At 40.2% G+C, this 23,210-nt stretch overlaps 1 protein-coding gene across 2 annotated transcripts in view; it reads right to left on the bottom strand.

Annotated features, from left to right (window-relative positions):
• Positions 1–5,655: 5,655 nt before the first annotated feature.
• The window catches only part of GABRA3 (gamma-aminobutyric acid type A receptor subunit alpha3), a 154,724-nt gene continuing 137,169 nt past the window's right edge, over positions 5,656–23,210 (bottom strand). Inside the window, exons 8-9 of one of the 2 annotated variants that reach the window (XM_027097958.1) lie at positions 21,784–21,995; positions 5,656–7,056 (exon numbers count right to left, since the gene is read on the bottom strand). In XM_027097958.1, coding sequence (XP_026953759.1) covers positions 6,721–7,056; positions 21,784–21,995 — 548 coding nt within the window. In that variant the 3' untranslated portion in view covers positions 5,656–6,720. The remainder of the gene's footprint in view (positions 7,057–21,783; positions 21,996–23,210) is intronic. The other variant, XM_027097959.1, reaches the window with a different exon arrangement.

Genomic DNA, 23,210 nt, shown 5'->3' on the forward strand with positions numbered 1-23,210 from the left:
GCTGTGCAGCAAGGCTGGAGTGTGGCTACAAGGATGGGAACCTCTAAGACTCTGAGTCTTTAGGAAGTTGGCCTAGAACTTCAAGCCTAGGGGCCAACAAGTAGCTATTCCCCAAGCAGCTCACATGTGTTATTATCTTTCTTTGTCTATAAAAGCCAACTTTCTGTGATCACAAATCAGCAAGATGATGGCATGCAACCAGGTCCTCAGGTAGATGATAGGTTATGGCCCCCCACAACCAGCTCTTGGGTCCAGAACCACTATACTTACCATCCAGCCTAATGAGTAAAATGCCTGGAAAGTTAGGACAACTAAATTTGGCCATATACCCTATTATGGTCTCTCTCACTTCTGGGTCTTTGTACATTCATGTTGAATGCCCTTCTCCTCTTTGCCTGACAAATTTTGAATCATCCTTTAAAGTCCAGCTCAGAAGTTATTTTATTCAGTATTTTCCGAGTTTAGACTATGGTGTTGATCCTATACAGTGGTGTAAATGGGCAGCTCTTCCTCACAGAGCTTAATGTAGTGGGAGATTGCAATGAAATGTGGTGAACGTTGGGATAGTGAGAGCAATACAGAGTAGAGTGGAAGCAAGCACACTGCTTTTTTATCATGGAGGACAAGGCATGAGAGACATGACCTTTCAGGTGAGAACGGAAGGATGAGTAGGAGTCAGCCAGGTCAAGGCAGGAAGGGAAGAAACATTCTAGACTGAGGAAACACCATGCATAAAGGCCCTAAAACATATTAGTACTTGATGTGCAGTTGATATGGCTGATGCATTGTGAATGAGGTAGGCATTATGGTAGCAGGAGGCTGAGCAGGACTTTTAAAGCCTGGGTTAGAGTTTAGATTTTATTTTAGGTGCAGCAGGGTGCCATTGAAATGTATTAAACAAGCAAGTGACATGATCTGGTTTACAGTTTAAAATGCTAGCTATATAGTGATCCAGGTGAGAGATCATGATGGAGGGTTAGACTGGAGTTCTAGTGGTGGAAGTGAAGAGGAGGAGGTACAATACAGGATTTAAATTAGAGGCTGAGTGCATAAGATTGTCAGATGTGCTGGATATGGGGATGAGAGAGAGGTTTCAGTAATTCCTCCTAAATTTTTGACTTGAGCATCTGGGCGAATGATGTTTTTATTTATTGATAAAGGAATGCCCAAGGGAAAAGTTGTGTGGGTTGAGGAGTTAAGAGTGCTGCTTTTAACAGGTTAAATTTGAAGTGAAAGAACTAGGCTAGAGATATTGATTTGGCAGTCATCAGCATAAAGTAGATGAGGTGGTTTGCAAGCATGTCTGCAAAATTTTGACACTCCTCCCATTAAGAGATGAGGTCTGTGCCCAACTTCTTGAATCAGGCCTGGCCTTCGTGTCTCTGATGTAACCAACAGAATGCAGCTACTTCCCATGTTAGGTCAGTAAAAGCCATGCAGCTTCCACCTGGTTCTCTTAGAACACTTGTTTTCCAGAGGTCCCTTCTGGAGATGCTCCCTTTCAGGACCCAGCTGCCGATGCTGTGAGAAGCCATAAGGAAAGGCCATATATAGATGCTCTAGTCAACAGTCCCAGTTGAACCTGTCCTTTCACCATCACAGCCCAGGTTCCAGACATGTGAGTGAAGGACCAAACCCCCTAGACTGGCATGCAAAATGCCCTCGTCTTCTCAGTTTAGGACCCAACATTTCCCCTCTTGAACAGGACTAGAGCTGGGTAACATGCCTTCATCTCACCACAGAATCCCCTGCTACATGGAGCTTGAAAGTAGATCCTCCATCCTCGTATGTTCCAGTCAATTGAGTCACCCCCACTTATTTGAGTATTCCTATCTGAGGTGCCAGGCATCATGGAGTAGAGACAAGCCATCCTTTATTTGCCCTGTCCACATTCCTGGCCCACGGGAATAATAAATTGTCATTGTTTATGCTGTTACATTTGGGGCTGGTTTGTTACATAGCAAAAGATACTTGAAATATGTGGTTACTGAGGGTATCAGGACAGATGAGATCATTCAGGGAGAGTGTATAGAGTGAGAAGAAACAGAAAAGTAGCAGGGAGAAAAATCAAGGCTATCAGGAGACTGGTGTCATGGAAACCAAAGAATCAAGTCATTGTCAACAGTGTCAAATGCTGCTGACGGGTCAAGTAACATAACTAAAAAATGCCTTTAGGTTTTAGTAACCAGAGCAGTGGTGACTCAGCAAAGGCAGCTTCACTGAGAGCAGATAACAAATGTAGAATTATTTTAGAAGAGAGGAGCTGGCCTCAGATGGAAGGAAGGCCACCTTCTGCCTGTCACAGAAGGGAAGGGAGAGATGGTGTGTGCAGATCCTATGAGCTCTGTTGAAGTTTAAGGAATTCCCTTCTGAGAGTTTCTGTCCTCCACTAAGCGGAAACTTTGGAGGGGAAAAACAAAGAGGAAGGTGGTTTTGTTCCCAAATTGTACTCTTAGTTTACTTAGGGACCCCCTGCCTGGTACCAGCACCTGCTTAATCTTCTCAATTTAGGACCCAACTTTGCCCATGCTGAGACTGGTGCTGGGCCACTAATGGTCCTGTTCATCACCACACAAGACCCTGCCACATGAAGCTCAGGCCAAGGATAAGAGTGGGGGTGGTAGTGGTAAGGAGGTCACTACTAGGCCTGAGAGTTTGGCCCCTGCATTCCAAGGTTTAGCCTCTTAGCTTCCTTATTTGGTGTTTAATCAAATTCTTTTGAAGCTGCCAATCCATTGCGTGACAGGCAACCAAAGGTTGGGGTTTGTGTTTCCTGGGTCGGCTGGTGTGGGGGGGCCCAGGATGTGGTAACACTTGGGACAAAGTGGACCACCAAGGCAGATGCTGGACAGGGTACTGTTTTGTTGACTTGGCTCTCATCAGAACCCCGTTTACTAATAGGGAAAGTCTCATCTCAGGGGAGGGACCTGCGCGATATCACATAGCAACTGATATGGAATTGAGCCCTGACTAAAATTCAGGTGTTCATTCTTCTCAATGTTTTCCTCATAATATCAAATTGTTGGAGCTGAGGCAAAAGAAAGGTAGAAAAGGCCCAGGTGCTCTCTGATGGAAAAGGCCGGGGGCTCCAGAGGGTAGCTTGCTTAGTCAACAAGGGCAGGTGCCTTTAGCCTCACCCCAGTGGGTGGTCACGTGATTAATATTTCCAGGTGAAAGGGAGCTTGTGTAATTAGATGCTATCGATACTAGAGGTCCCTGCCTCTAATTCTAGGCCCGTTTGACAGAATTTTCCCCAATGCTTTCTTCCTCTTCCATTTCCCTTCTCATTCATTCCATGTCCTGCCAGACCTCTTGGAAGGAGTCAGAGTTCCAGAGGGCCTCCTTCCCAAGCTCAGTCTGAGAAGCCCTCTGAAGAGTGTCATAACACAGATGCATCCTGGTGCTCAGTCATGCCTGGCTCTCTTGCTTGCAGTACTTTATACTTTAGCATGAGGAACTAATAGCTCATTACATGAACACCTCAGATTTAAAAGTTCATAGGAGCAAACAATTATTAAGTAGGAAAAAAGTTATTTTAAATGACTTAGAGCACATTTATTAGCACTTGGATGCGCTTAGAGCTGCTTTAGAATGTTGCATATTGCATGTATTTGCTTCCATTAGTCTCCATTGAGCATGGTTTAGCTAGTCTCCTTTCCAACACCACCCTGATGAAACCCTCCCCTCCATGTAGCTCTGATTTAGGTTAGCATTCATTTATTCACAAATATTAATTGAGTGCCTACACTGTGTTAGACATTCTTCCAGCAGCCTCTAGAACTGCTAGGGATATGTCTCTGAAGCTCTAAATACCATAAAATAATTAAGTCTGCAAGACTGGTCCCAGTTTGGGGTAGGAGTTCAAACTTTAGGGGAGCTCAGCAACAGAAGTACTGACGGGAACAGCTTCAGCTTTCCCCTAAAACTAGGGGAATAGTTTTCAGAGGCAAAGTGGTTTTAGAAGTTTCTCAAGGAAACACTTAAATATGAGTATCGGGCAATTTTGCTATGGAGGCTGCCTCTCATGGTTGTTTTGGTGGTATGATTGAATTGGTCAGGGATTATGAAATTGCTGCAGCATCAGGGCATCCATCAGATGACCACGTGGCTGGAACATGCACCGAGGGTCAAATTGTTCAAGTCCCTGATCTTATTTCAGACAAGAAAACCTTTTATATAATTCAAAATGCTCTCCCAAGGAGATCTTCCCCATCCTTTAGAAGCCCAGTGATTTCCTCAAGCACATCTCATAAGATTACTTCCCAGATTTTTCTTAAACTCTGTAACAAATAAGGGTCATCATCCATTTCCAACACATGGACTAACCAACTGGACAGACACTCTCCCTCTGCCTAGTAACTATTACCTAAGGGAACTATTGCCTAAGGGAAATAATAATCAATAGAAAAGAACAAAAGCCTTTAGAATTGCAAAGAAAATAACTTTCTCTACTTCCTGGGAGTGGGTGAATTTAGTGGAGGAAGCAATACAAGTGTTTCCTTCTCTGTCATATTGGGTAATGAGACCCCTGAGTCAATCAAAGCTGTTTTCACATGGGTTCCATTTTGGATTACTGTAATAGGTCTCTTGCTCTTGGGATACCTTTTCTCCAGCATATTCCAATGGTGTTAAGAAGTAAGGATGGCATGAGAATAGGAGTGAAAGCCAAAAACAGAGTACTGCCTGTGTTAGGCAAAGAGTGACCAAAAAAAGTTCTCTAGCCCGAGTGAGTACAATTCAGAAAGAGTTTAATAAACAGCCGCTAAACATTGCACCAAAGCATTTGGAAACACAATTTCTACAGAGGCAAAGGTCAGGCTTCCATTCTAAATTCCTTAAGATGATCATTAACAGGACAATCATTAACAGTCCCACACACCCCACCCCCCCATCCCACCCCCCATCCCCACATATCCACGACACTACACTCTTTTAGTCATGAACTTACATACAGACACAGTCTTAGGAATAATGGGACTGGCATGCATTATCCCAGCAATGGCAAGGAAGCAGGGGATGGGGGAAGGATGGGTGAAAAGGCAACCAGCAGCTAATGATAGACCCCTTAGGAGCATTGATCAGGGAGTAGGCAGGGAGAATCTCCTTTTGGTGCTCTCTGTGGTGTTACTTAGGGGTTCTAGGATACTTTGGACTAGTGGCTGGGACTGCCATCTTAATCTCATTTCCTTGAGCCATGACTATTAGAAGTGGTCTCCTTGGGTGACACACTGTGACTTTCTAAAAATCTTTTTGGTGTCCAACCAAACTGCATTCAGGACGCAGCATGCCTGTTGAGATTGTGCTGATTCTGAGATCAAGGTGGACCTGGATTCTCAGCCCTGTCTTCATTTTGGCCTTTGGAAAGGGTCACGTGACAGTTCTCTATTACAGACACTTGTAAGGAGCCTAGGCAAGTCATTCAAACACATGAAACTGAGTTTATCTACCTTATAAATATTTTACAATTATGACTGTCCCTTTTACTCATATTAAGAACAAATGAGATCAAATCCCCTAAATAATACGTTATCAAACTGATAATAAGGTTAATAATTTAGTTGACTCAAAAGTCAACTAAACTCCAATTCATCCCTCTTAAAATTGGCATCAACAGAGGACCAGTGGTCCCTGACACAGTAGGAGCAAAGTTCTTGGGCTTGGCCTACGGTTTGGAGTGTGAAGGGTGTGGAAGGAAGAATTTGATTTTCACCTGCCAGTAGCCCTCTTTTTTGAGCCAGATTTCAAGCCTCAACTACCATCCAGCCCAAATCGCTTACTCCATCCAGTATTTGACTAGCTGCCTTGGCAGGGAGGTGACTTTCCTGTCTCTCTAATGTTTTTAAAAATTTAGGCATTTGATCTAGAATTTGTTCTATATGTCCCTTTTTAGTATAAATTTTAAAAATTACTTGATCCTTTTCCTAAAGAGTTTGCAGGCAGTAATGAGTCCAAGCTAAGCAGTGTCCAGCTGGCTGCAAGGGGTTCAAAGGGCTTGAGAGAAAAGGGCTTTCTGGAGGAGAGGTATACCAAAGAGGGTACTATTTTCCTGAGGGGCTAGACATGGCAGGTCATCAGCCATGTTGGTGCCAGGCTGGCCCAGTTGGTTCTATCTGTTTTGGCCATACATGGTAGACAGTGGTAAGCCTTAACTGTCCACATTAACCTCCAAGCCAATAAAGGGGTTGTGGGCCATGTTCAGAGATTAGCACTGGCTCCTGCCTTTGTTATCAGTACTTATGCCTAGTGGGCCCTGCTGTGGGCAGGGGAGGTGGCAGGCAGGACCACATGGGACGCAGCCTGGCTCCCTAGTGAGTCAGAATCATCTGATCTGGACCAGTCAACAATCATCCTTAGTCTGGAACTTTCAAATAGCCAAGGCTCTCACTACAGGCCATAGAGTCTCCTGTTCTTTCTTTAGTGGGCAGAGTGCAATAAAATACATGCTGTGCCCTCAGCTGAGGGAGACTGGCAGGTTAAGATGAGCAACAGGACAAATGGCAGTGTTTGGCTCCAATGAGGATATACTCAGCAATGGGGAAAAGTAATTTTTTCTGTTGTTATTGTTTCTTCATTGAGATTCATAAATATTAATTGAGAGTCATGGCTTGGTAAGAAGGTTAAAAAAGAAGAATCCTGAAACACATGAAGGGGAGCCCTGGGGTTTGGGTGCATGGACACTTCCTAGGGTATACAGTGCTCTGGTTGCGGCACCGCCAATATCTACTGTTTGCGGATCATGCCCTTGATAGCTGACTCCCGATTGACATATGTGGCCCAATAGACCAGATTGAAAATGGCAAAGAGCACAGGAAAAATGATGCGGGAAATTTTGTCAACCTTGCTGACACTGTTGTAGGTCTTGGTCTCAGTTGGGATATCCTGCACGTAGGTGGTCTTGGGTGAAGCAATGATTGTCGGGGTTGAGGAGGCACTAGGAGCAGCGCCCTTGGAGATGGTGGAGAACTCAGTGTCCTTGGCCAGGTTGATGGGATAGGTGGTCCCCACGATGTTGAAGGTGGTGCTGGTTTTCTTTGTCGGGACTGCTGGTGTTTTCTTCTAGGGGCCAGAAAAAGTAGGGGAGAAGGGGGGGAACAAAACAAAAGCTAATTAATCCATTATACAGAACACCTTCAGAGGCTGTGGGGAGGAGGCACCATGAGGGAAGTTAGGAAAGAGGGGCTATGAAGCCAATAGCACTGAGTAGCCAGGTTTGTGTCTGGGGATAATTGAAGATGAGTTTGAAAACAGAAAATTTGCAACATCCTGGTTTACTAGCTATGTGGCTTTGGCCAAGTCACTTCTCTTAGAGCTTTAGTTTCTTCTTCTGTAAAATGAGGATCAAAATATTTTTCAGGGTTGTTGAGAGGGTCAGATTAAAAGTTGGTGGCATAAATAACTGGAAAACTGTGAAATCTTGGTCACATGTAGGGTCCTGTACAATAATGTGATTTGATCCTCACAGTAATCATGTGAGGTAAGTATGTGAGATTACTCCCATTTGACAGATGAGAAAACTCAGCCTCAGACTGAGTGGCAGAGCCCACACTAGCCACCTGGGCTCTCAACTTTTATCCAGGGCTGCACTGTACTGCTTTCTATAAGTATGAGACACTTTTTGGTTACCCGAGACATAACTCCAAAAGGCTTCAACCATCAAGTGGCACATCTCCTGTGAGGAAGAGAGCTTGGTGAGTCTGAAAGTCATTTCGTCTTAAAGACACATAAATACTATAGCATGTTTACATGCATCATTATAACAGTATCTCACCCTTCATGCACTGTAAATGTCCACTCTTGCAAGGCTGCAGGCAGGAGCCACAGCCTCCCCAGGGAGTTATGCAAATGCTTCCCTCTGACACAACAAAGGCAGGGATGCTGGGGGCTTGCTATGACACTACACTTTGTTTTCTTTTTCCAGATTATAAAAAAACTCAGTGGTAAACAAACATAGACACATGTGCCCATTTGTTCTCATATATATGACTTGTGTATACATGGACCTTCCATGTAGAAAAGAGAAAAGAAGACAAAGCTCAGGCCTGGATCAGAAGAGAGAGGCTGAGGAACAGGGGAGGACAAAGACAGTGGCTGAGGTCATAGTCTGAGTGCTGAGCTCATAGTGTTTGTTGCCTCACTTCCCTCTCTGGCCTTTTCTTCCTTCCATCTCTCTTTGTTTCTAGGGAAAAAGTGGAGCTAGATGAGCTTCGAAAATACCCAGGAGTATTTGACAAAAAGTGACAACTAATTATGTTGCCCTGATTTCACACACCTCACATTGTTCCCTTAATGTTACTTTGCTTCCCATCATCTGTTTTACTTCTTTACTTCCTACTCGTTTCCTTCCTAGGTTTCTCTACTCCCACCCTCTCTTACTGACCCCCTTTCTCCTAATCTATTTCTATTTCTTTACTTCTTTACTTCAGAGTTCCCACCATTTTTATCGTTTTTTTTTTCTTTAGACCACACTGCCATTTATCTTCCTGATCCTAATAATAACTTCTGCCCAATATTTACTGAATATTTACTGGGCCAAGAACTATGCTAGGTGTTTAGGGATATGTAGGAAGGTTAAAATTTCAGTCCCTGTTTTCTAGGAGTTTACAGTCCAGCAAGGGAGAGAGCCTTGTGAACACATCGTTGCCATATAATGTGATAAGAGTTCTAAGAGATATGAACAAAGTGTGATGGGAATTCAGTAGAGGGAGGGGCAAAGTACCTACAGGTGCTGGAAAAGGTGGCTCAGAGAAGGCAATGAGGATGGTGAGCTGGGTTGCAAAAGATGAGCAGGAGCTCACCAGATGAAGATGTAGCAAAGGCCAGTGCACAGGCCAAAGGCACTGCTTATTTGAGGGATGACAAGTAGTTTGCTGTAGTTGGATGACAGTGTGCATGGTAAAGGCCTGCCTGTGCTGGCTTCAGGGTTTTCATCAGGGAGGGGAAGGGGAACAAAAAAGGGGGTGCTGGTTTAAGTAAATGAGCAGTCTGACTAATGGACATTTAAAAAGCAATACTGTTCTTTCTCCTTGAGGATTGTAGTCACATTGCTACAAGTGGAGGGGGACAGAACTCTAAGGCTTCTAAGAACTGCGTAAATGCTTTAAATACTGCATGGGACTCATTTATAATTAGCAAATTCATTGTGAATACAGTCCTGCTGCTAAATGCCTCTGCTATTAAATAAAGGAGCACTTCACTTGTTTGCCTGCTTACTTATTAATTTGCTTAGTAATCTCTTTTTTTTTCATGGGTACACAAGAAAAAAAGGAAAAAATGGAAAGAAAAAAACCACTACCCTGACTTTGCTAGAAGCTTTCACACTCACATATATTATTTCATTTAGTCATCTTATTAGCTGGTTACAACCAAGTCTCTGAAATAATCATTCTGAACAGCAAACACTTTATTTAGCTCTGTAGGCACTTTGTGTTCTATAGGTGGAGAAACAGCAGTTGACTTAATCGCAGATTTTTTAAGTAATAAAAGAAAATTACCTTTTAATTTCCCTTGCCCTTTCCATCATGGCACATTTTAATCAGCCACTATAATTTTTACCTAAATTGTCAAAGAAGGGAAATCAAAGCCAAAGTTGTAGTGCTGAGAAGACAGAAGCAGGAGGCAGAGATTAATGGTTAATAATTCCCATTTCTGCATCTAGTTTTCTAATAATTCTCTATGCCCTGGAATCTGATAGATACAAACTAGTGACTTAACTTTGACCAAGATGCAATTCTGTTCTTACCTCCTTAGCCAATGCCAGGCTCTTAGCTACATGATAGATGTTTACAGAATGAAAAATTACCCCCCAAATAAAGATTCTTGATGTGATTTCTAGATTTTTCCTCCTGAGTCTTGACCTCTCCTATACAGACAGCATATCTCTATAGTTCATCCTGGAGTAATTCCCATACCACCAAAATGAAATTGACTCTTCCAAATTCCTCCAAGCATTTTGACCTGAGGACAAGGACACTTTTCTTTCTAGAAGGCCACCTCATGTGGATTTTGGAATGAGGTAATGAAAACTTTTATGGATCAATGCATGTCCAACTCATGAGTTTTTCTCAGATGGCACTCATGTTTATTATTTCCAGAAGTGCTAATTAGAGAGTTATTTGAAGCCCTGAATGTACCCGAGACGACCAGGACCTCAGAGTATATGCAGATATGGTCCTGTGACTCTGTGTTAACCCCGTAACATTCATCCAGCTTTCCTGAACCCCAGTTTTCAGAAGTGGGGCAAAGTAATGGAATATATGCTATGTTGGATTCAAAGACAAATCAGACAAAGACCCAATTTTTAAATGCAAACAACCCAATTTTTTAAATGGCAAAGGACTTGAATAGACTTCAAACATCTTCTTCTCCAAAGAAGATATAGAATTGGCTAATAAGCATGTGAAAAGATCCTTAATATCACTGGTCATAAGGGAAATGCAAATCAAAACCACAGTGAGATACCACCTTACACCCATTAGGGTGCCTACTATCAACAATAAGAGCAATAAAATAAAAAAAGAAAATAACAAGTGTAGACAAGGATATGGAGAAATTTGAACCCTTGTTTACTGTTGGGAATGTAAAATGGTACAGACGCTATGAAAAATGGTATGTCAGATCCTCAAAAAATTAAAAATAGAATTAAAATATGACCCAGCAATTCCACTTTGGGGTATATACCCTGCAAATTTAAAGCAAGGTCTTAAAGAGATACTTGTACACCCATGTTCATAGCAGCATAATTCTCAATAGCCAAAAGATGAATGCAATGAAAGTCCATCCATACAGTGGGATATTATTCAGCCTTTAAAAGGAAGGAAATTCTGACACAGGTTACATGAATGAACCTTAAGGACGTTATGCTACATGAAATAAGCCAGTCACAAAAAGACAAATACTGTGATCCCACTTATATGAGGCACTGAGAGAAGTCAGATTCATAGAGACAGAAAGTAGAATGGTGGTTGCCAGGGGGAGACTGGAGGGGAGAATGGGAATTTCTGGTTTCATGGGGACAGAGTTTCAGTTTTGCAAGATGAAAAAGTTCTGGAAGTTGGCTGTACATTGTGAACATACTTATTAAAATTGGTTAAGATGGTAAATTTTAGGCTGTCTAATGAGGAACAGTAATTAAAATAAGAGAGAACTAAAATATAAGGGAGAACATAAGAATTATACAGAAAGGCACAAATGCTGAGTCAAGTGAATTCAAAAGAGTAAGGGAGCATGCTGGATCAGGAAGAGGTCAGTAAGCCAATAGAAAGGGGAGAAAATGCAGGTGGAAGAGAAGTAATCACTGGCACCAGTTTACTGAGAGGGTGGGAGATATCCAGAGCATATGTGGGGAGGTACCTGGGGCCAGATCACAGCTAAGGAAAGAGCAGATGAGACTCAGATACTATCTATGGTTTATCAATTTTGTTTATCTCTTCGAAGAACCAACTTTTAGTTTCATTGATCTTTTCTATTGTTTTTTTAGTCTCTATTTCATTTACTTTTGCTCGGATCTTTATGATTTCCTTCCTGCTACTAACTTAGGGTTTTGTTTGTTCTTCTTTTTCTATCTCCTTTAAATGTAAGATTAGGTTCTTTATTTGAGATTTTTCTTGTTTCCTGAGGTAAGCTTGTATTACTATAAACATCCCTCTTAGAACTGCTTCTGCTGTATCCCAAAGATTTTGGATCACTGTGATTTCATTTTCATTTGTCTTCAGGTATTTTTAAATTTCCTCTTTGATTTCTTCAGTGATTCATTGGTTGTTTAGTAGCATATATTTTAGCCTCCATATGTTTGTGTGTTTTGCAGTTTTTGTGTGTGTGTGTGTGGTTGGTTCCTGCTCACATGGTGTTACAGTCAGAAAAGATGCTTGATATGATTTCAATTTCCCTAAATTTACAGAGGCTTGTTTTGTGGCCTAGCATGTTACCCCTCCTGGAAAATGTCCCATGTGCACTTGAAAAGAATGTATATTCTGTTGCTTTCAGATGAAATGACCTATAAATATCAATTAAGTCCATCTGGTCTAATGTGTCATTTAAGACCAGTGTTTCCCTATTAATTTTCTGTCTGGATGATCTGCCTGTTGATGTAAGTGGGGTGTTAAAGTCCCCTACTATTATTGTGTTACTGTCAATTTCTCCCTCTATGTCTGTTAATATTTGCTTTATGTATTTAGGTGCTCCTATGTTGGGTGCATATATATATTCACAATTATTATATCTTCTTTTTGGATTGATCCCTTGATCATTATGTAATATACTTCCTCATCTCCTCTATCTGTCTTTATTAAAGTCTATTTTGTCTGATATAAGTATTGCTACACTGGCTTTCTTTTCACTTCCATTTGCGTGGAATACTTTTTTTCCATCCCCTCAGTCTGTGTGTGTGTCTTTAGATCTGAAGTGTGTCTCCTGTAGGCAGCATATATATGGGTCTTGTTTTTTTATCCATTCAGCTACTCTGTCTCTTTTGATTGTATCATTTAGTCCATTTACATTTAAAGTAATTATTGATATGTATGTTCTTATTACCATTTTGTTAATTGTTTTTGTCTGCTGGTGGGTGAGGCTGGTCCCAGAGCTAGAGCAGGCTCACTGGAGAGTGAGGCCAGAGCCTGGGGGGTTCTGAGGCTGGTGCCTGCCCACTGGTGGGTGAAGCTGGGTCCCAGGGTCTCTGGCTGGAGGTCCCTGGTCTGGTGCCTGCACACTGGTTTGTGGGGCAGATCCTGTGCTCTCTGGTGGACAGGGCCATGTCCAGGGGCAGCTGTGGGCTCAGGGGATCTTAAGGCAGCCTGTCTGTTGGTGGGTGGGGCTGTGCCCATGCCCAGTTAGTTGCTTGGCATGAGGTGTCTTAGCACTTTTGCCTACAGGCAGGGATGGGTCCTGAGGCTTATAAGCTAGAGGGAGGATTTCACAATGGTGCTTACCAGCACCAGTGTCCTCATAGTAGAATCAGCTCCCCAAATGGCTGCCACCAGTGTCTGTGTCCCCAGGATGAGCTGCAGTTGCCTCCTACCTCTCTGGGAGACTCTCCAGATCAGCAGGTAGCTCTGACCCAGGCTCCTATTACTGCTTCTGCCCTGGATCCCGGAGCAAAGAGTACAGTTTCTACTTCCCACAGCTCTCTGGGACTCTAGAGAGTAAGCCCTTCTGGTCTTCAAAGCCAAATGCTCTGGGGGCTCGTTTTCCCAGTATATGACCCACAGGCTATGGAGCCCAACATGGGGTCAGACCCCTCTCTCCTTGGGGAGAACCTCTGCAATGGTACTTATCCTCCTGTTTGTGGATTGTCCACCTGGGTTTATGGAACTTGCCTATATTGCGACTCCACCCCTCCTATCCATCTTGTTTGGTTCCTTCCTCATACATTAGTTGTAGAAGATCTTTTCTGGTACATTCCAGTCTTTTTCATCAATGGTTTTTCTGCAAATAGTTGTGATTTTGGTGTGTCCATGAGAGGAGTTGAGCTCAGGGTCTTTCTACTATGCCATCTTGGCTGATCCACCTGTTTGTTTCTGTTTCAATCGATTCACCAGGGATAGAGTGTGACTGTTGTCAGGGCATTTACACCTACTTTAGAAAAGGGTGGGAAGGCCACCAGTTTATGAATACAAGTTAACCCACAGTGAATATCATTCACCCCAGAGAGAAAATATCGAGTGGTGACTCAATTTGTGGCTATTTTTACAGGAATGCCCCCAATTTTTTTTAACATTTTTATTGGAATATAATTGCTTTAAAATGGTGTGTTAGTTTCTGCTTTATAACAAAGTGAATCAGCTATACATATACATGTGTTCCCATATCTCTTCCCTCTTGCATCTCCGTCCCTCCGACGCTCCCTATCCCACCCCTCTAGGTGGTCACAAAGCACGGAGCTGATGTCCCTGTGCTATGTGGCTGCTTCCCACTAGCTATCTATTTTACATTTGGTAGTATTTATAAGTCCATGCCACTCTCTCAGTTCATTCGAGATTACCCTTCCCCCTCCCCGTGTCCTCAAGTCCATTCTCTACATCTGCATCTTTATTCCTGTCCTGCCCGTAGGTTCTTCAGAACCTTTTTTTTTTTAGATTCCATATATATGTGTTAGCATGTGGTATTTGTTTTTCTCTTTCTCACTTACTGGGACAACATTAAATACACCAACATTCGAATTATAGAGGTCCCAGAAGAAGAAGAGAAAAAGAAAGGGACTGAGAAAATATTTGAAGAGATTAGAGTTGAAAACTTCCCTAATATGGGAAAGGAAATAGTCAATCAAGTCCAGGAAGTGCAGAGAGTCCCATACAGGATAAATCCAAGGAGAAACATGCCAAGACACATATTAATCAAACTATCAAAAATTAAATACAAGAAAAAATATTAAAAGCAGCAAGGGAAAAACAACAAATAACACACAAGGGAATCCCCATAAGGTTAACAGCTGATCTTTCAGCAGAAACTCTTCAAGACAGAAGGGAGTGGCAGGACATATTTAAAGTGATGAAAGGGAAGAACCTACAACCAAGATTACTCTACCCAGCAGGGATCTCATTCAGACTTGACAGAGAAATTAAAACCTTTACAGACAAGCAGAAGCTAAGAGAATTCAGCACCACCAAACCAGCTTTACAACATATACTAAAGGAACTTCTCTAGGCAGGAAACACAAGAGAAGGAAAAGACCTACAATAAAAAACCCAAAACAATTAAGAAAATGGTAATAGGAACATACATATCAATAATTACCTTAAATGTAAATGGATTAAATGCTTCCACCAAAAGACATGGACTGGCTGAATGGATACAAAAGCAAGACCCATATATATTCTGTCTACAAGAGACCCACTTCAGACCTAGGGATACATACAGACTGAAAGTGAGGGGATGGAAAAAGATACTCCATACAAATGGAAATCAAAAGAAAGCTGGAGTAGCAATTCTCATATCAGACAAATTTTTAAAAGCCATTAATGATAAGAAACTAAACTTTTCCAAACTATGGATGGAAGTTGAGCATTTTCTCTAATGTAAAATAAGATAAAATATTATTCTAGAGCATTCAAATATACTTACCTGAAAATAAGAAAAAAAAACATAAGAATTACTGTGTTTCCAAAATTTAGGTAAGAATTTATGAATACTTTAAAAGCAGTTCTAAGAATAATAACTGTCTTCTTTTTAAAAGCAGAGGTTTATTTCTTCATCTTAATTTGCTTTGATTATTCTTAATTTTCAAAAAATTGAATCAAGGTAATAATGCACCTAGTTAAAAAGAAATAAATGTAAAGACTTATAATGAAAACCAGGAAAGTCTTATCCCCATGTATCCCAACCTTGTCCAGCAATTCATAATTATTTTTAATTCTCTTAGCTGATACTTCTAACAGTTATTTATATATTTCTAAATAATATGCTTATACTGCTATCTGTTTTGCACATAACCATTCATCTTTTCATGATAATGATTTACCTCACTTATGCAACCCTTCCTCCATCTTCCAATACAATTATAACAATATTTTTAGTTCAATCAATAATAAATCATATCATTATAAATGACTATATAAATACCTCTAACCTCTTGCTACAAACTGCACTGGTTCCTCTCCAGGTGTGCTTGCTGCATAGATTTCATCTTACGTATTCCCTTCATCTATCTCCTCTGTAGGGTACCCTCTTCTCTGGATCCAATGTCGTTCCCTTTTTTGTTCTGTTCTCTTGTTTTAGTAGAACATATCCTCCAGTATTTTCCTAAGGTGGAATGCATGGGAAGTGACATTTCTGAGTTCCTGCAGGTCTGAAAATAACTACTCTACCTTTTCACTTAAGTGATACTTTGGCTAGGCATAGGATTCAAATCCTCAGATTTAGGGTTTACAACTCCACTGTCTTTCAGCATCCAATGTAGCTGAGAAGTCTGATGCCATTCTGCTAATCATTTCTTTGTAGATAACATTTACTGTCTTTCTAGAATCTCTTTAGACTATCATTTATCCCTGGTTTTCTAAAATTGCAAGATGATGTCACTTTACGTGGGCCTATGGGGACAGTTTCAATCTGGATGCTTATATCTTTCCATTTGTAAAGATGTCTTGTTCTTTGTTAATTTCCTTTGCTCTCGTTTCTCTGTTCACTCATTCTGCAGCTTCTGAGTTGGATGAATTTTCTGGATTCATCTCTAAGCCCCTTAACCTTTTCTTTTACATTCTCCATTTATTTCCTTTTTACCCTACTTGTAGGGAGATTCTCTTCAGTTTATTTTCCCACCTCTCTATTGAAATTTTTATTTTGGCAGTTATTTTTCATTTCAAAAGCTCTTCTTTATTCTCTGATTTCCTTTTATATTAGCATCCTATTCTTATTTTATGTATGTATTTACAACTATAAGATAAAATTTACTTTTGTTTTTCTTAAATTCTCTTTAATTCCCTGAATTATCTCTGTTCCTGCCAAGATGAGTTTTGTTTTTGTTTTTTTTAATCTTTTCTTTTTCACGTTGAAAATTTCACTTTGGTAATCCTTGGTATCCCAGTTTTATTTGGCAACATAAAAGATGTCTGTACGCTCAGTGTACCTGAGCTGGGCTTGCTGATTTGCAAACTATGATTTAAGAAGATTATTTGGAAGGAGGTCATTTTATGGGGTACTCCAAAATGTCACTATGTAGAGGTCTTTTCTCTGGAGACATTCAGCTTCTTTAGAAGAGAAGCTTCTGCTGTTCTTCAGGAAAGTATACATCTGGCTGTAGACATTTTACATGTTGGGCAGGCTCTGGGGTCTTGACTACTTTGTACACAGACTTTTAGCCAATCCCCCTAATTGCAGCCCCATGATTTACTGTCTGCTGTACCAAGCACCTTGAATACTGAGTTTCTCTGGGGTTCTATCTTACTCCAGCTTGATAAATCAGTTCTTATTCTCTCTTTCCCCATTCATTTTTCTTGAAAAATGCATTACAGTCTCTTGTCTGACTGAAATCCTTCTCCAGATCTCCTGGTACTTGTGGGTTTAAACCTATTTTATTTCTTTACCCTCATTTTAATGGAATTTTTAAAGGAAGCAGTGATAAAACATGTAGTTGTTCCTCAGAAGCCCAGAGTTCATCTATTTTGCAGAGTGCTATTATAAGGTAGTCGTTAGTCATTTGTCTTTATTTGAAAATGAATTTTTGTTCCTACCTACCCCTTCTTTTCCTTTCCTTTATCTTTCCCCTCACATTTTATCTAATCCTTGATCATAGTACAGATCAGAAATAGATTTTTGAATCATTTTTATTAGTTTTAAACAGTTTTGTGCTCACCCATTCTAGCTTTGTGAGGCAAATAAGGTTTAATATGTCTCTTTAAAGAAGGAAAAAAGCAGAATAAGTTATGATTAAATTTCACTATTTTTACTTTTAATGCACTTCATTTTTTTGTCCTGTGGGTCAGTGGTTCTCACTGTTAGTTCATTCATATTGTAGCAGTGTAGACAAAGCACAGCACCCTCACATTAGAGATCCATTTTTACACATTCCATTGGTTTTTTTTCAAATCTCATAATCAACATCCTTTCAATAACTTAAATAGATTGACCACGGAGAGGGACTAAGGAGGACGACTGAGATCACCATCTTTGCAGAAGACTTTTAGATCATTCTTTTTGTTCTCTTTTTTTCATTTTCAGTACTCCTTGGAATTAGAGAAACAGTTATCATTTTTGACATCTACATTTACAGTTTCTTAATCTATTCTAGTGCTCTCTGTACCTTCAAACCACCACTGCATCTCTTCCCAGTCACAAAAAAAAGTCTACCATATTTTTCACAAGGTATCCATGACTGCCTTTCAGATATCTGAAATTAGCAATCATCATCCCCTTAATGTATTTGTCCCTTCTCCACTGTAGTAACCAAACTGGAACAGCATATTTTAAACATGGTCCAACCTGTACAGAATAAAAGGGGCTTATCATCTCACTTGGTCTAGGTAACTTCTAACTCAGACTCAAACAAAATTTGGCTTCTCAAGAGTTATACCACATGGATGGCTTATATTAAATTTGCCATTTTCCTATATCCCAGCATCTTATTTATAATATACAATTTTTGTTAAGTTTTTTTATCCTAGAACTAACTTTTTTAGAATCTATGTGTAAGAATATATACACTACCACGTATAAAATAGTTAGCTAATCGGAACCTGCTATAAAGCACAGGAAGCTCAGCTTGGTGCTCTGTGATGACCAAGATGGGTGGGATGGGGGGTTAAGTGGGAGGGAGGTCCAAGAGGGAGGGCATATATGTATACATGTGGCTGATTCACTTCATTGTACAGCAGAAACTAACACAGCATTGTAAAGCAATTATGGTCCCATAAAAAAATTTAAAAAGAAAATAAAATGTTAATCTGTTGATTTCAGCCTGTTCTTTCAAACTTCAGAAATTCTCTTTGATTCTAATTCAGAAGATACTCCTCTTCATTAATGCCAGTTTACAAATTTGAATCTCCTACATTCTATATCTTCATTTAAGTCACAGATGACAGCATTTAAGAGGGAAGGGTCAAGGACAAAGCCCTGTGGCTTATCACAGGAACGTCCATTCAGGTTGATGACCCTCCATCAATGAATTATATTTGACTTCAGTTGGTCAACCAACTACATCAGCATAATTGTATTACTTTTTCTACTGCTGTTTCTTCTTCATGAAGACATAATTTTAAAAAGTTAGTCAGATGTCTTTTCATGAATTTTCTTAAGGTTAGTTTGGCATAATTTCTTCTTAGTGAACTCAGACTGGCTATCAATAGTTAGTGCTAACTGCTCTTAAAACATCTGTATAATAATATATTCTAGGGAATTTTCAGTTTAATATGTCAGAGTAAGGACATCTTTGCTCCCTTTTCTTCTCTGTAACCAATCAAAATTATAAGAAAAATGAGATATAGAAACCAAAACTCTACCTTTGATGAAAATTGAAAGCATTTTCTCATCCCAAAAAGTAAGGGCTCCCAAATGCAGTAAAAATTGTATCAGGGTGAAGAAGACACAAATGCACTAAAAATTGTATCAGGATGAAGAAGACACTGAGGATGCCTACTGTTCTGGATTTCAGGCCAAGAATAGAGTCCTAAAGGTGGGTGGCAGGACCTGAGTGAGAAAACAAATGACCCTTGTTTTGAAACAAAATGGTTTTAAGGCTGGTAGTGAGAACATCCTGGAATACTGTTTGACCACCACAGAGTAGAGAGGAGGTAGAGACTGGAAAAATTAGAGGATACAATACTACACATATGCGCGTGCACACACTCTCACACACACACACACACACACACACACACACACACTACACCATACATAGAGGACTTTCTTGTGAGTTATTTATAAGAATTTATATAGATAACAGATCATGGTCAAACTACTCACTTTCAACTACATACTCTCAACTACTCACTACCATCCTACTCATTCTCTCAGTCCCTCCCCAAAATGATACTTTCACACATAGCAGTGCTAGTAAAGAACTCCTCTAATACAACTTCAAGTAACAATTGAAAAACAATAATATGGTATTGATGCAAAATATGTTACAAGGAGAAGAAATAACCAATAAAGGACTGTGTAACAACACACAAAACAAACATAGAATACATGAAAAGCTAAGTCAGCAGAAATCATAAAATGAATATAAGGAAAAATAATACTGCTATAGAAATGAAGGAGAATAGGCATGGGTGAAAATGTTCAGAGACATGGAAGACACACTTGAGAAAAATGAGAAAAATGAAATGGAAAATAACAGTTACAAATTACTAGAGAAAAATGGTAGATATGGAGGACAAAGTTCTATTATATGTATAATCTGCACTTCTAGGAAGATAACAGATCAAAGATATGTTTCAGGAAAGCTTTCCTGAAACAAAGACACTTGTGAATCCATAGGCTTAAAGGGCAACATGCTGTCCTAGGAAAAATTCATAAAGATAGATCAAGATATATCCTTGTAGGGCTTCCCTGGTGGCGCAGTGGTTGAGCGTCCGCCTGCCGATGCAGGGGACACAGGTTCGTGTCCCGGTCCGGGAAGATCCCACATGCCGCAGAGCGGCTGGGCCCGTGAGCCATGGCTGCTGAGCCTGTGCGTCTGGAGCCTGTGCTCCACAACGGGAGAGGCCACAACAGTGAGAGGCCCACGTACCGCAAAAAAAAAAAAAAAAAAAAAAAAGATATATCCTTGTAAAGTAACTGGTATTTGTAAATAAAAGACACATTCATATGGGTTTCTAGGCCATAAAATCACCCCTCCCCCATTATGTGAGAGATTCTCAGGCAGGTTTTAAATTTCTTCACACCAACATTCAGTGCTAGAACTGAATATAGCAGCCAATGTCTATGTGGACATCAGAGAAAGAGAATGTGACCCACAAATTGTACAACAGCCCAAATATAATTTAAGTATAAACACAATTGACAGATAATTTTACACATGTAAGATGGTAAGAAATATGGTTCCCATGAACCCTTCTTAAAGAAACTTCCAGAGGACAGCCTTGAGATAACTAAGCAATGAACAAAAAAATGGATAAAAGGACTATTTTGAGAAAAGAGCCTATATAAATGTAAAACTATGACTAAGCAACTATAGAAATTATGGCTGCATAAAAGCATGTAAATGCTATAAAACTTGACAATGCAGAAAAAGTAGTATAACAAATAAAAGTTGGGAGATGACAGGGACTGGTTATTTCTTCATAATTTATAGCAAGGAGTTAATAAATTCTATCTAAATAAATAGTTAAAATCTATTCTAAAATTTTTCCAACTCACCAGTCTATATTCTATGGAATCTATTCCTCCGGTTTGAAAAGTCTTCATTATGTTTTCTCTTCTCCATGATTCTTCAAAGAGTACTAGAATGGTTCTGGGACCATATCTGCCAGTTCTTTTTAGCATCTTGGGTTAGTCTTCATCTAGAGCTAGAGATCTGAGCTCTTTTAAAGTAGCCAAGGACAACAATCTTGATTTCACTGTATTCATGTTTTTATTTTTACCAATTCCAGGTGGTTTACTGGCATTTTCTCTCTCTTTTTTCTTCCTTCCCATCCACTAATCCAATTAACATTTATTCAGCTTTTACTGAGTCAGATGCTGTGCAAGGATACTAGCTAGTTAAAAAGAATGCAGACAAGCCCCTGCCCTCAAGAAGTTCAGTCTAGTGAGGAAGCAGACAAATAACTCTAATACAAATAAATGCTCTTAATATCATGAGCACCCTCCCCCCACCTCAAGAAAAGCTAAAGGTATCTGCATGATTCTGGAACTATTCTACGGAGAAAATAGCACTTCATCTGGGTCTTAAAGACTAAGCAGGTCTTTATCAGGCAGGAAAATAAGAAAAGAACATTCCAGGTAGAGAGTAAAAAATAAGCAAAGACATAGAAGGAATGATGATCACTTTTGTTTGATGGTAATGGGAACATACTGGAAAAGTGAGGGGCAGAAGTGGCCCTAGAGACTGTTTTCTGGGTTGAAGATAAAGTCCACTCTTCTGGGTACAACAGGTTCCCCTTGGGTTCAGCAGTATCACACTTATGTTTGATCCCTCACCACAAGACATCAGCCCTCCATGATACCTACCCTCTTTTCTTTGCCCCCAGCAAACACTCCACACTGCCAAGAAGCACTCCAGTTGAGAATTGGATTGATGACCCCAGTGAATAGCACACAGCCCTGGCCAGTTCCCACAGGCTGCAGGCTGCCCACTCCTGGTTCCAATACAGTTCTCTCAGGGAGTGCTTCCCAGCCCCCACCCTTCCTGTATCTTACCTTCATTTCCAGGGCCTCTGGCACCTTCTTGCCTTCCCAAGCCCAACTCCGCTTTGTGAAGTAGTTGACAGTGGCAAATTCAATCAGCGCAGAAAATACAAAGGCATAACAGACGGCTATGAACCAATCCATGGCCGTCGCATATGCCACTTTAGGTAAGGAGTTTCTGGCACTGATACTCAAGGTGGTCATGGTGAGAACAGTGGTGACACCTGGGGAGAGAGAAAATGACAACCAGTTGCCAGTGAAAGACATTTAGAGTATATCTGATGATATCACCAACTTCCTGCTTGAAAGGAGGAGCTACACCCCACCCAAAATGGCCCCTTTAAAGTAAAAACCAGAGAATGTCAAAACAGAATGGTTCTGCCTAGTAACCACCCCATCCCAATTATCACAGGAATAGGAATCTCCAGTATAGCACTTAAAAGTTGTCCTCTAACCTCTGCTTAAACATTTCCATTGAAAAGTAGGTAACCTATTTCATTGTAAGAGAGCTTTCTAATTAGAAAAATCTACCTTATGAACTGAAACCTGCCTTTCTCTAACTCCTGACACACTGACTGATCTCAGAGCTCTCTCTGGCGACACAAGAAAGAAAAGTCTGCTTCTTCATTTCTGGGACAGGACTTCAGAGAGTTGGAGAGGGTGGCCATAGTTCCTTGTGTGTCTGTTCATCTCCAGAACATGGCCAGTTCCTTCTTTCATTTCTCTTCCTTCCCCATTCTGGTAAGTTATCTTCTGAACAGACCAGAACTGAGCCCAAGACTCAGGACATAGTCTGAGCTTAGTAGGAGTTTCATTTCCCTTATTGTGAACACTATTCTCCTAATAACACAACAAACTATTGTGGAAAATTGTTCTTCAGCTGCATCACAGTCTAGGTCCTATTGAATTTGTGAACAACTAAAACTATTCTAACATCTGTTTCTTATGAGTTTTGCCAAACCACAGCTTGCTTTTAAATGGATTGATTCTTTTTCTTGGTGGTGTTTATTAACCTAAATTTAAGGCTTTCTTTTATTCACTTTTAAATTCTATTAAAAATTTATTTCTAATCTGTTCATATATTAGATATACATATGAGCTATATAGTGTTGTGGTTAACAATATGAGCTTTAGAGTCAAACTGAAATAGACTCAAATTCTGGCAATCCCACTTACTTGTAATATGACCTTGAACAAGGTGTTTTACCCCTCTAAGTTTTGTCATATGTAAAATGTGTGTGATGATACCAGACTCAGAGATTTGTTGGGGAATCAAATGAGATAGATGATGTTCATAAAGCCCACAGCACAATATCTGGCACAGAGTACTCAATAAATAGCAGCTTCTATAATTAACATCACTCTTATTTTTACTCTTGTTATTAACAATAGTATTGCCATAATTATATAATTAATTATAGTAGTCTAATTATAATCAC

The sequence above is a fragment of the Aethalodelphis obliquidens genome, unplaced genomic scaffold (assembly GCF_003676395.1).
Source record: "Aethalodelphis obliquidens isolate GAN/ISIS:26980383/991018 unplaced genomic scaffold, ASM367639v1 scaffold118, whole genome shotgun sequence".
Lineage (NCBI taxonomy): Eukaryota > Metazoa > Chordata > Mammalia > Artiodactyla > Delphinidae > Aethalodelphis > Aethalodelphis obliquidens.